The sequence below is a fragment of the Protopterus annectens genome, chromosome 10.part0 (genome assembly GCF_019279795.1).
Source record: "Protopterus annectens isolate FY-2018-M chromosome 10.part0, PAN1.0, whole genome shotgun sequence".
NCBI classification, from domain to species: Eukaryota; Metazoa; Chordata; order Ceratodontiformes; family Protopteridae; genus Protopterus; species Protopterus annectens.
Window position 1 is genome coordinate 351,229,711 of NC_056744.1, and position 12,628 is coordinate 351,242,338.

The 12,628-nt window shown below is 44.5% G+C and overlaps 1 protein-coding gene across 1 annotated transcript in view; it reads right to left on the minus strand.

Annotated features, from left to right (window-relative positions):
- The window catches only part of PRRC2C (proline rich coiled-coil 2C), a 2,776,386-nt gene that overhangs the window by 1,404,380 nt on the left and 1,359,378 nt on the right, over nucleotides 1–12,628 (minus strand). Inside the window, exon 12 of the mRNA XM_044086759.1 lies at nucleotides 6,152–6,398. Coding sequence (XP_043942694.1) covers nucleotides 6,152–6,398 — 247 coding nt within the window. The remainder of the gene's footprint in view (nucleotides 1–6,151; nucleotides 6,399–12,628) is intronic.

Genomic DNA, 12,628 nt, shown 5'->3' on the forward strand with positions numbered 1-12,628 from the left:
GGGATTTTGCTCTGAACCTGTCAGCTAGGATGTTGGCAATGTCTGTGGGTTCGGTGTATTTTTTGTCATTTTTAACTAATTCTGAGCATATCTGGGAATTCCCACCCAGGTTCCTAACATAACTAAAGAAAGCCTTGCGATTAACCTTAGTGTCCTGTGCAATTTTTCTCTCGAAGCTGGCCTTAGATGATTTTATGAGTGCCCGTAGTTTTTTGCTAATACTGATCAGAGATGCCTTCCCTTTTTGGGATTTTGCTCTATCATGTAGTAGCTTCCTCCTTCTATTGTATAGTTTGTTTATGGCTGGGGTCCCCACACAGGACGTCTGCCTTTGGAGGATTGGGTCTTGGTTTTATTTGGGATTGCATGATCCATGCATTCCTGAAGGTGTTCATAGAATGCATTTATAAAGGATTCTGCGGTCTGGGCTGTATTTTCCACAGGCCCGGGGGCTTTGAAGGATTACACCTCGGTTTTGAGGAGTGTGAAATTTGCTTTAGAGAAGTTTTTCACTGTGGTTTTCTGGGCAGGAGGTGGGGTCGGGATGTGAATATCCAGTTGGATTAGTTTATGGTCTGATCTTACCAGTGAGGGATACACTTCTGGTCTGGAGCATAGAGTCCCCATGTTGGTGATGATCAGGTCCAGTATGTTTTCCCCTCTTGTGGGAGTGGTAACAAGTTGTTCCATAGCATTTGAGTTTATGAATTCTAGGAACCTTTAGGCTAGGGTGTTGGAGCTAGAGTAATGCTCCCAGTCTATGTTTGGGTAGTTGATGTCGCCCAATATAATGGTGTTTGGAGACCTTCATATTTTCCAGTGTTCTCAGGAAAGCCGAGTGGGGCTCCTGGGTTTGGGAGGGTGGTCTGTAGCAGGCTATAAACTGGAAGGCAGTTTTACCCACTGTTAGTTGCACATGGATAGTCTCTGATGCTTTGTGCTGTGCCACCAACCTGGAGGTGTGGGTATCTTTGATGAATATTGATACTCCCCCTCCTTTTGTAGTTCGGTCCAAGTTTTGGGGCCGAAAAGCATGGTATGAGGTATAACCTGGTATTGCTGGGGTGCTCTCGGGAGCCCTGAACCAGGTTTCTGTTACTGCACAGATATCGATGTTCTCCATGCTAAGGAGAGTTTCGAGTGCGTGCATCTTGAGGTTTAGACTTCTGGTGTTGAGTAGCATTACTCAGTTTCTTATTCCTTGCGATACCTATGGAGGTGGGTTTGTCTTTTGAGCCTTGCCTAAAAAAGGCACTATGGGGGTAGCAAGAGCCTTTGCCAATATCCAAAAGCCCAGGGGTGACGGGTGCAAGCCGTTCTTAGCGAAGCATTGTGGTTTGTCGAGCATATCATCCCAGGCTGACAGGCATTGGATCCCCTTTGAATGACACCAATACTTCAGCCAATTGTTGAAATTGATCATCTTGTCTTCATACTGTGGCATCATTCTTGGTGAGGGTAAGATGCTACTCGAGGTCAGGGTCATACCGGCCTGGGCTACATGCTCAGAGAGCTCCTCTATGTCTCTTTTCATGTAGTCCAGGGAGGTACGTCTCATGGACAATGACTTGAGTCATATTTGTACTTGCCTTGGAGTGACCAGAGTGCTTGTGTTATGTGACGGATCCTAGCGCCCAACAGGCTGCTCACCGTGACCTTCTTGTTCAGCCTGGTGAGCGGGACGTCAGTGTGCCTGACGATAGAGTCACCTATTACACGTGTATCAGGTGTGTTGTTTAGCCTTAAGGGCTGTGACTGTTTGGCACACTGGCTTTGTGAGATATGTTTTGCACGAGTTTGTTTTGGGGTAGCGGTTGCTTGGGTGTCTGCTTTGGAGGTCTCTGCTGCTTAGGCAGATCTTTATTTAGAGTCTCCGAGTATGTTTTTGTGTGATTATGCGTTTGGTTTGCTGTCGTGGTAGGTCTATGTGAGACTGGAATTGTAGTGAGTGTGGTTTCCTTCTCCTCCTGACTGGTTATGCCAGTACTGAGTTGAGAGAGCTTAGCCTCCAGTTTGGCTATATGGTTGCATCTCTCACATGTGTTGGAATTTGTTGGGAGGAGGAGAGGGTTGTCTGTGTACATGAGGCACTTGTAACATTGCCTCAAGATTCCCAGATTCACCAGCTGGACCGGAGAGGAGATTGACAACTGACCTTTGGACATGCTAGAATAGTATTGGGAATTCCTTTATAATTGAAAACAAGGGCCAATGGGGAACAAGGTACTCAAGGGGAGTTGGTGAGGGTGTAGTGCTTTTAATTTTTTAGTGCTGACTTATATAATTGCTTAGTGAGCAAGTGCCAGGTAACTTAAGTGCAATGTGTTACAAGTAACTAAATGCAAAAACGACAAACAGTAACTTTCTTTCAAGTGAAAGAAGGAAATAAGTACAGTAAGCAATGCAGATATCACTAGGGATCCACAGAAGCGCTGAAAAGCTGCGTTTTAGGTGGAATTAGCATTCCAGGGAAATAACAAGCAAACAACAAGCATACAAACAAAACTAGATTCAGCAGGCCTGGATCTAGTCTATGCTACAGCAAACAAGATGTACCAATTTCAGAAAGAAACAGTTCAAATATGCAGGCACTATAAACCTTTAACCAGAAATTCCCAGCTCAGAATGGCAGAGTCCAGCCTCTCCTCCCACAAGAGTGCAGACCACGAACCTTCTTAATGTAAAATAACTGGCCTGAAGCCCAAGTGCTTAAACCAGAACTAATACACTTTTAGAATAACAGACATTGAGCTCTCAATCAGCAGTTACCAACTTAGAAGGATGTAAGCTACCTGTCCTGCCACCACAGTGCATGCCACAAACCTTCCTAATGTAAAACAACTGGTCTGAAGCACAAGTGCTTAATCCAAAAGACTTAGAATGATAGCTACGCTTTAATCAAGTTACTACCAAACAGTAATAAATACAACTGAATACTTTAAAGAATGCCTGGATTAGTGCTCAAGTTATACAAATAAAGCTAGATTCAGCAGGCCTGGATCTAGTCTATGCTACAGCAAATAAGGTGTACCAATTTCAGTAAGAAGCAGTTCAGATATGCAAGCACTATAAGCCTTTAACCAGAAATTCCCAGCTCAGAAGGCCAGAGTCCAGAGTTTAGGACAGACAGGTCCAGTATAGGATGCCAGGAATTGTCTTTGCTGGGTACCAGGTAAAGTCTTGAGTAGAAACCTTGTCCCCATTCTTATTCTGGGACATGCTGAATAGCCCAGATGCTTAAAAGAGAGAGAACTTGCTTTTGAGCCTCTGTCCACTGATTTGGGGGTAGGTCTGGCCAACAGTTTGGGGTTGGTAAGGAGTGGAAGTGGAATCTGTATCCTTGGGAAACTATACTTAAAACCCATTTGTCCTTTGTAATGAGTTCCCAAATTTTTGGCATGCAGGGCAATATTTCCCCCTAAAGGAACAGTCAGTTGAGCAGGGCTTGGAAGGTTTAAAGTTAAGTCATTGAGACAGTTTACCATAGGGGGAGTCTTACTACTCCCTGCTTTGGAAGTGGGAGCCCCCCACTGCTTAGGCCTGTGAGTACCTTGGGACTGAAGCCTGGGTGTTCTGCTCATTCTGGGTTGGGACTGAAGGCTTGGAAGAGTCAGGAAAGGACCAATCCTTAGAGGGCCAATGCCTACTAAATCTGGGAGGCTGTACTTGCAGGAAATCTTTAACAGTTTGCAAAGATTTAACTTTTTCCTCCAAATTTTTAAGTACTACTACTGCTTTGTTGCCAAACAGGCGGTCCTGGTTTAAGGAGCATCCAGCAATTTAGCTTTAACATGATCTAGCAAAGATTGCTCCTTAAGCCAAGCATGCCTTCCAAGTACAGATCCAGTGACAGCAGCCCTGCAAGATGCCTCTAACGAATTAAAACCACATTGCAAAGTATGTTTTCCAACTTGTTCAGCAGAATGCATTAAATCCTGTAAATCTTTATTTTCAGCACAGTCAGGAATCAACATCATTTTCTGTTTAAGCAATCCAATAATATGCTGCTGATACTTTAACATACAAAACTGGCAATTTAAGGCCCCAACGGCCAAAGTAGCACAAGTGTATACCTTCTTACCCCACCTATCCAGGGCCCTGGAATCTCTATCAGAGGGGGTAGGAATTTTGGCAGTAGTAGCCTTAATGCTCTTGGGTCCCTGTGAAATAGTCTCAGGATCCGCAGTAGGATTCTTGAAGAGGAACTTGTGAGAGTCAGGCACCCTGTAATACCCATCAGGTTGTCTGGGAGCAGGAGGCAAAGAATCAGGGGCCACGCTAGATTCAGAAAAGGCATCATCAACAATGTCCAGTACAGGGGGGATAACTAAAGGCTTGTGATGAGGCAGGAGTAAGAATTCCCTAAGCCTCTTTTTGGAGTCAGAGTAATCCTGGCTTTCCCAGCAAAAATACTCCGAGTGTATGCAAGGTTTCACGAAGAGAGAAATCCTGTTGAGGGGAAGCAGAGAGAATGGAGTCCTCTGCATCAGAATCCTCATGGGTAGATAAGGGCAAATCCTGGTCATCAGAGAAAACAAATTTCAGAGTCCTGAACAGAAGAATCAGAAGGAAAATCAGTCCCAGGTCTCTTGGAGGGGGAAGGGTGGCTTCCCCCGATTAGATTAATAAGGTCTTCAGCCATTCATATCATTTGATTTTTTGGCACAGGGGCCTGACCATGCGGTTTGGGCATCGGTTTTCTAGGCATGGATAGAGTTTCAAGCCTTGAAGAAGATGGCGTCTTTAATATGCAAGCCAGTAGGTCTGAATACACCCTCAGAAGCCGGTGTCTACAAAGCGGTTCCGGACCCATCCAAGGTAGAGACATCCGCAGGCTCCACAGTCGAAGAAGCAACTCGCGGCATACCGGACTCCGAATGGGTCTCAGTAGAGACCTGTGAATCTGAAGTAGCGGGTATCAGGGGCTGCGAAAGTGCCCGAGTACCAGCGAACTGGTGACTAGCTTAGGAGAAGCGTCGTCGGCAGCTTTGGACCTATGCGGTCTGTCTTTATCTTTGCAATTTTTCGGAATGTCAGTATTCGGGTGGCTTACCGAAGCCATTCCTGGATAATTGAACAGAGTACCAAAATATTTAGATGCATAAATGAACAGACGACGAATAGTACGAGGTCTGAATAAGACAAAACCAACAGCGAGGTACTTCATGGTCTGGGCCTAAGCAAGGAATGCAGTACGAATGAAAATCTTTGAGGTATTTGCTTTCCACAAGAAATACAATTGTTAACTTTTACTGACATTGGTTTAGAGCAAGAAAAAAGGTTCCCAAATGGGGTACTTGGCTTAGTTGAAGACTTCGGATCTGAAACTCGACAATGAAAATTTCAGAAGTCAGCCGACCGGCCCTTGAGAACTGCTTTTGCTTCGGGTACCACACGTCAAGAAAGACTGACGTAATGACGTCAGCTGCATGCTTTATACCTCTACCTGACTTTATGAAAGATGAGACAGCAACCAAAGCAGGACAGAAGACTTTGATAATCAGGCCAACTGAGGGCTACTGCAAGCAGATAACCCAAATGTGATGACTGCAACAGTGAAACATGAAGAACATCCTGTATTCTCATGGTTTTGGTATGTTAAATGCTAAAGCTGCAAACTGGAAATGGAACTAGCCCATATTGAAATCTTACAATATTTTATGGGATAGACATGGAAGCAAAGCATACAACAAAAACCTGCATAGACACAATGTGTATGACTTTAAAATCTTCAAACTAGATGGTGTAGAGAATAGTCACCCTCACACCATTTCTATGGCCAAAACAGAAACCCTAATAAGGTGTATGGATGTGGTGCGATGTGATGAATAGTTCCAGTATGCACTTCAGTCATAAAGGAGAAAGTGCCACAGCTATAAACCAAACTAAGTTATAACTTAGCATATTACAAGATTTCCAGAGAGTAGTTGGGGCAGCTGCAGAATGGAAGACAGACTCTATAGTATGCTGGATTGCAAGGGTGCGCTTATTTTTAACAGGGGATCAATGTGACACAAATATGAAAAAAATCATGAACAAACAGTAGCAAAATGAGTAAAAATATAAAGCACAATATACAAAAAAGCACTGGGGCTTAAAGAGTGCATTCATCTAGCCACGTATCCAGGCCCAAACTGAATTAAGCACTTACCAGGATGCAAAGGTGCCATATCAATGGGTGCTCTTCCAGCCATCATCCGAGGTTCCATGTAGGAATGCATTAACAGCCACCGAGGGTCAAAGCCCATGGGGGGCAAATGCTGTGGATGAGGGCCAAGTGGCTGGTAAAGTGGCCTGTGTTGTGGGGGAGGCACAGGTCCACTGGAAGTTGGAGACTGAGCCGTCTGCTGAAGTACACCCTGCTGCTGCTGGTGCCACTGTTGTTGTTTCATCTGCTCCTGGTAAAAAAGTCAAAGAGGGAGTGCTTCAGCGTTCCAAGCTAAACAATTATAATCTGTTAGCAATCTATTATCCAGTTTCCTTGCTGCAAAAACATGCAACAACAAAGACCAGCTCGCAATGACTATTTCAACATACTGAAATACAACAAAATCACATTTGTAATGCTCAGTTTAGAGATCCAAGTGGCACAGCTGAAACATGCCTCAAAAGTCTGGTTATGTCATACAGTAAATTTCAGCTTTGTGGAAATGCTGCCCACCAGTCAGGCACCAGACAGAAAACACAAGCTGCAAGTTTCTTTTTCAAATAATTTACGTTCTTTAAATATTTTAAGGCTTTGTAGTTAAGCATATGAGACAGGTAAAAACAGATGCAGCTTTTCCACATCAGTTGATCTGAGAGAGGTCTTTCCTGACAAGTACATGGCTAGGTATCATGTCCACCCAATGAGAACCCCCCCCCCAAAGAATCCAATGTCAGGCTAACCAACCAATGCAACTGTTATATTTTTAAATCAGAACTGTTTGCAAATGATGCAAGTGATGTCAAGGAAGTCTGACTAATGTAACGGCTGCTCATTAAAGAAACTGACTGTACATAATGAAACAATGCAAAGAGAGAGAGGAACATGTGCATCCAGAAGGAAAGAGAAGGGGAGGAGGGAGCAAGTGAATACTGCAACAGTGAAGAGTAGGACAGACTGTTCTGGTAAGATTTTACACAATTGTACTCCTACCGCTCAGTCCAAGAAAACTGGACAAAGCCAGAAAGAATGGGGGGACAAAGGCCCGAATATAGGGACAGAATTTAAATATTGCTCCTATAAACTTAGAAATTTGCTAGAATAACAGGTTTTGTATTATGTATTTTCTGAAGAATATAAAGTCTAAAATAATAAGTGAGAAGGTCACACAAAAAACAATCTGTAAAAACTAAATGAAAACTCAAGCAAAGCTGGAACTTCCAATGAGTGACCTCTCAAACCTCTTGAATCAGGGGCCCATGAGATGCATGCAAATGACCCTTATGAACACCAGGTGTTTCAGCTAATTGGCGATTTTGAATGCCCATAACTTTTGTCATTTTAATGGACAATTTCAGGCCAATAAAGCCAAACTCCACTAACTGTGTATTTGTATATTTCAGTCTTATGACCTCATCAGCACAGCACAAGCACAGTGCTTGACTAAGCATAAGAAACACAGGGCTCTTATACACAGCTGAGGTCCATTATCATTAGGGTGACTGCAAAATATCCCAAATAACAAACTAAACAAGTCTGAAACTCAAATATCTGTCATGCTTTAGTATCATTTAATGACTTCAATCTTGAATGATTTGCCAGAAAACCACACATTTTATGAGGAAGAGACCAAAAATACGAGTCAAAAATCTGGACATTCTGCGAAAATCTGTATAGTTGAGAGGCATTTACTATGTCCTTCCATAGCACTGTAGCAGTAACAATTACATTAGGAAGAGTACAAAAGCTCAGGAGCAGGAGGAAGAGGAAGATCCATCAGAGACCTTAAGAAAGCCATGCAGAATAGCCCTGACAAATCCTGCTTTAGCCCTGAAAACCATACAGTACAGTTTTGTACCTACCATAAATGTAGATGTTGGAGTGTTCACACTGCTGCAGTCATTACACTTGGGTTATCCTGCCGTCAGGCGGTCCCGCAGTCGGCCAGTGTTCCAAAGTCTTGGTCCAGCGTCGGTTGCTGTCGCTTCTTCCTGACGTCAGCGCGCCAGGGGTATACAAGATGCATCTGACGCCATTTTCTTCAGTTTTTCTTGCCCCAATTGTCAGGTGCCCCCAAGTAGGTAGGCAATACATATTGCTAATAAAAAGTATACATATAAAATAAAAACAATACTTTCAGTTACAAGCAAATACACCACAAAGGTTGTATAGGATAGAAAGGTACAGGTAATCCAGCTAGTTCAGAGGGGATGGAGGGAGGGCAACCTGGACTGCAGCAGTGTGAACACTCGAACATCTACATTTATGGTAGGTACAAAACTGTACTATGTTCAGAGGTTCATACTAGGCTATCTGCCCTAGGGCATTAATAAGCCTAGCCAGAGTGTGTTTGGCTTTCGCCACCCATTTTAAATAAATTTTGCTATGCCTTTTTTTGAGGTTAGTATACTGTGCCTCTGTCTAACAGTGACACAGAAGTGATAGCCGGGGTAAACCTACAATCTCCCATCCACTCATCAAGATTCCTCTTGAAGAGAGTCAATGTGGGACTCTGCCTAACCTGGACTGGGATTTTATTCCAGAGTGAAGGGAGCCTCTGGGTTATGAATCTGTCCCTCCAGCATGTCCTATTTATTTCAGTGCTGAGGTTCAAGTCTCTGAGCGTAGCTCGATGGGATTTGGATTTTCTGAGGTGCAGCATGTCCATTAATTCCGGGTTGGACATGGCTTTATACGTCAGGCACAGATCGCCTCTGAGCAGGCGGTATGCCACTGAGTAGAGCTGGAGTTTCTTTAACCGGGCAGCATATGGCATCTGTTTGAGCCCTTTGATCCTCTTGGTGAGGTACTTTTGGGGTCTTTCCAGTTGCTGCAGGTGTCTGGTAAGGTACATCCCAAAAGGGGCATTGTACTGAATTATGGACCCGATGAGGGATGAGTAAAGAGGTACGATGACCTCCCCTGATCTAGATGCGAATCCCTTCATGATTAGGTTGGCTATATAAAATGTTTTTCTAACCACTTTGGCCACGTGGTTGTCAAATGAGAGACTGCTATCAACTTGGGTCCCCAGGTCCCTAATGACTTCTTCTGTACTTAATGGATTACCACCTATGTGGTAATTTGTGGGCACTTTGTTTTTGCCAAAGGGGATGACTATACACTTTTTGGTGTTTAGCTTGAGGCCATGGCTCTGGCACCAGTTGTCTGTTTCTATGAGGCCCTTTTGGAGGATGCTTGTGTCGGCTGGAGAGTTGATTATGGCACCCAGTTTGCAGTATTCTGCGAACCTGGTCAGCCACAGTCCTTCTGTGTTGGCCTGTACCGCCGAGAAATATATACCGAACAAGAGAGGTCCCAGGACTGAGCCTTGTGGGACGCCACTTGTAACTGGTTTGGAGTCTGACATGGCTCCAGCAATTCTAACCATGTGGGTTCTGTCCTTGAGCCAGTTTGCAACCCATCTAATGACATAAAGGTTTATATTTAAGCTGGTGAGCTTATCTATAATGCCCGAGTGGGGTATTGTATCGAAGGCTTTTGCGAGGTCCAGGTAGGCTGTGTGGACCACCTTCCCCTCGTCAATGGCCTTGGTGACTGTTTCAAAGAAATCAACCAGGTTTAAGAGGCAGGATCTGCCCTTAAAGCCAAACTGGGTAGGATCCAGTGTCTGTAGGTCCCCAATATCTTTATTTATGAGGTCCATGACGATCCTTTCCATAGCTTTGCAGAGCAAGCTAGTCAGGCTTATGGGGCGATAGTTTCCAGGATCCGTTGAGGCACCACCTTTGTGGAGAGGGACCACTGTTGCTGTACGCCGCTCTTTGGGTACATATCCTGTAGTAAGGCTAAGAATGAACAGTAGTTTTATGTTTGGGTTTAGCTCTTCTTGGAGTTCATGTAGGACGCAGCCTGGGACACTATCTGGTCCCATTGATGCTGTGTTTTTTGCTTTGGAGAGGGAGGCTCTTACCTGAGCATCTGAGATGTCAGGGGGGCAGCACTCTGTTGGGATAGATATTTGCCCTTTTGGTGGGGAGAGGGGGAGAAGTTTGCACTGAACCTGTCAGCTAGGATGTTGGCAATGTCTGTGGGCTTGGTGTATTTTTTGTCATTTTGGACTAATTCTGAGCATATCTGGGAATTCCCACCCAGGTTCCTAACATAACTAAAGAAAGCCTTGTGATCATCCTTAGTGTCCTGTGCAATTTTTCTCTCGAAGCTGGCCTTAGACGATTTTATGAGTGTCCGTAGTTTTTTGCTAACACTGATCAGAGATGCCTTCCCTTTTTGGGATTTTGCTCTATCATGTAGTAGTTAAACTGCTGCAGTCATTACACTTGGGTAGAATCCCAAAGCTAAGGTTGAGTGGCTGGTCTATAAAGAGTTAGGATTGGCTATGAGGCCATGCAGAACTGCAGTGGCAAATCCTGCTCTGGATGTAGAGTAGAGAGGCAGGTGGTAATGCTTGGTAAAGGTGTGCACTGAACAAGTTGCAGCCTCCAAAATTTCCTTGGTAGGTACTCCTCTGAGAAAGGCTGTTGAAGTGGCTGTTGCCCTGGTGGAATGTGGCCTAATGTTATTTGGGACTGATTTTCCATGCTGTGAGTAGCAGTAACAAATACAGTGTCCTATCCATTTGGAAATGGTCTGTTTTGAGATAGCCTTGCCCTGTGATCCTGCAGCATATGCTACAAACAGTTGCTCAGTTTTCCTGAAAGCTTTTGTTTTGCCCAAGAAGAAGCATAGCTGCCTGTGTATATCCAAAGAATGTAGAAGTTTCTCCCCTTTATTCTGATAGGTTTGGATAAAGAGTTGGCAAATGGATGGTTTAGTTGAGAGCCACACTAGATACCACCTTTGGCATAAAGGTAGGGTTTGTCCTTAAAGAAACCCTGTCCTGATGAAAAATTATGAGAGGTTCCACTGCCATTAATGCCTGTAGCTCTGAGACTCTTAGTGCTGAAGTTACTGCAAGGAGCAGAGCGGTTTTCCATGATAAAATTTTTAGATCGGCTGTATTGGCTGGCTCAAAAGGTGGTAGGGTCAGTTTTTCCAAAACGAAATTGAGGTCCCAAGTTGGTGCTGGTGCTCTCTGGGGCGGTCTTATGTTTTTAGCCCCTCTGAGGAACTGCTTTAGCAAGGGATGAGAGGACAAAGGAGGATCTGTGTTGTAATGTGCTGAAATGGCAGAGGCGTGGATCTTAATTGATGAGAAGGATAGGCCTCGGTCCAGCATCTCAGTTAAGTATTGTAAAATCTGAGGAATGTTTGGGACAAGAGGGTCAAGGCTTTGAGCCTGGTTCCAGGCGCAGAATCTCTTCCATTTTTCTGAGTAAGCTTTCCTGGTGCTAGGCCTCCTGGCCTCCAAAATGACATCCATAACAGCTTTAGAGAGAGGTGTTGCCTGTTTGACTAATGAATCTGCCATGCAGCCAGGTTTAGGGTTTTGAGCTGACCGTGCAGGATGTGATTGTTTTGTTGAGTCAGAAGGTGTGGAATTTGAGGCAAAATTCATGGTGGGCCTTGAGCTAAGTTCCTTAAGATAGGGTACCAGTGCTGGCGTGGCCAGCCTGGAGCAATCAGGATCATCTGTGGTTTTTCTTGTCTGGCTTTTAGGAGTACCTTTGAAAGGAGAGGCAGTGGTGGGAAGGCATAAACCTTTAGGTTTTTCCAGCTGAACAAAAGAGCATCCACTTTCCATGCTTGCTTGTGATAAGTCCTTGTGCAGAATTTTTGTAGTTGGCAATTCAGTGGGGAGGGAAAAAGATCTATGTCTGGGTATCCCCATTTTTGCGTTACCATGCTGAAGATTTGTGGATTCAATTTCCATTCGTGAGAGTCCATGATATTTCTGCTTAGATAGTCTGCCAGAGTATTTTTCTTTCCTGGCAGGAATTGTGCTTGCAGGTGAACTTGATACGTTAGAGCTGTGTTCCACAAGGTAATGGCTTGCCTGCATGGGGGATAAGAATGAGTGCCCCCTTGCTTGTTTATGTACCACATTATTGTGGTGTTGTCTGTCTTCAGTAATAATTGTCCGGGATGCAGAAGGTCCTTGAAAGCTGTTAGGGCATTTTGAATAGCCAACATCTCTTTTTGATTGATGTGAAGATGCATCTGGTCTGTGGTCCACTTTCCTTGAATGCATTTTCCTGCCATGTGTGCTCCCCAGGCGTAATCCGAAGCATCTGTTAGGGTTTGCCTGGCCGTGTGTAGGGTAAAAGGCCGACCCTTGTTTAGGTGACATGCCTGTACCCATCGAAAAGTACAGTTTTGTACCTAACATAAATGTAGATGTCCGATAGACATGCAACTGCAGTCATAACATGTGGGTTGTCCTGCCTCAGGCATCCCTCGGTCGGCCGGATTCCAAAGTCTGGGTCCGACGTCGGCTGATGTCGCATTTCTCTCCGACGTCAGAGCGGCTGGAGTACATAAGCATCAGCCGACGCCATTTTCTTCAGTGTTTCTTGCCCCAGATGCCAGGTGCCCTCCAAGGAAGGCTGTAATCAAATTGGA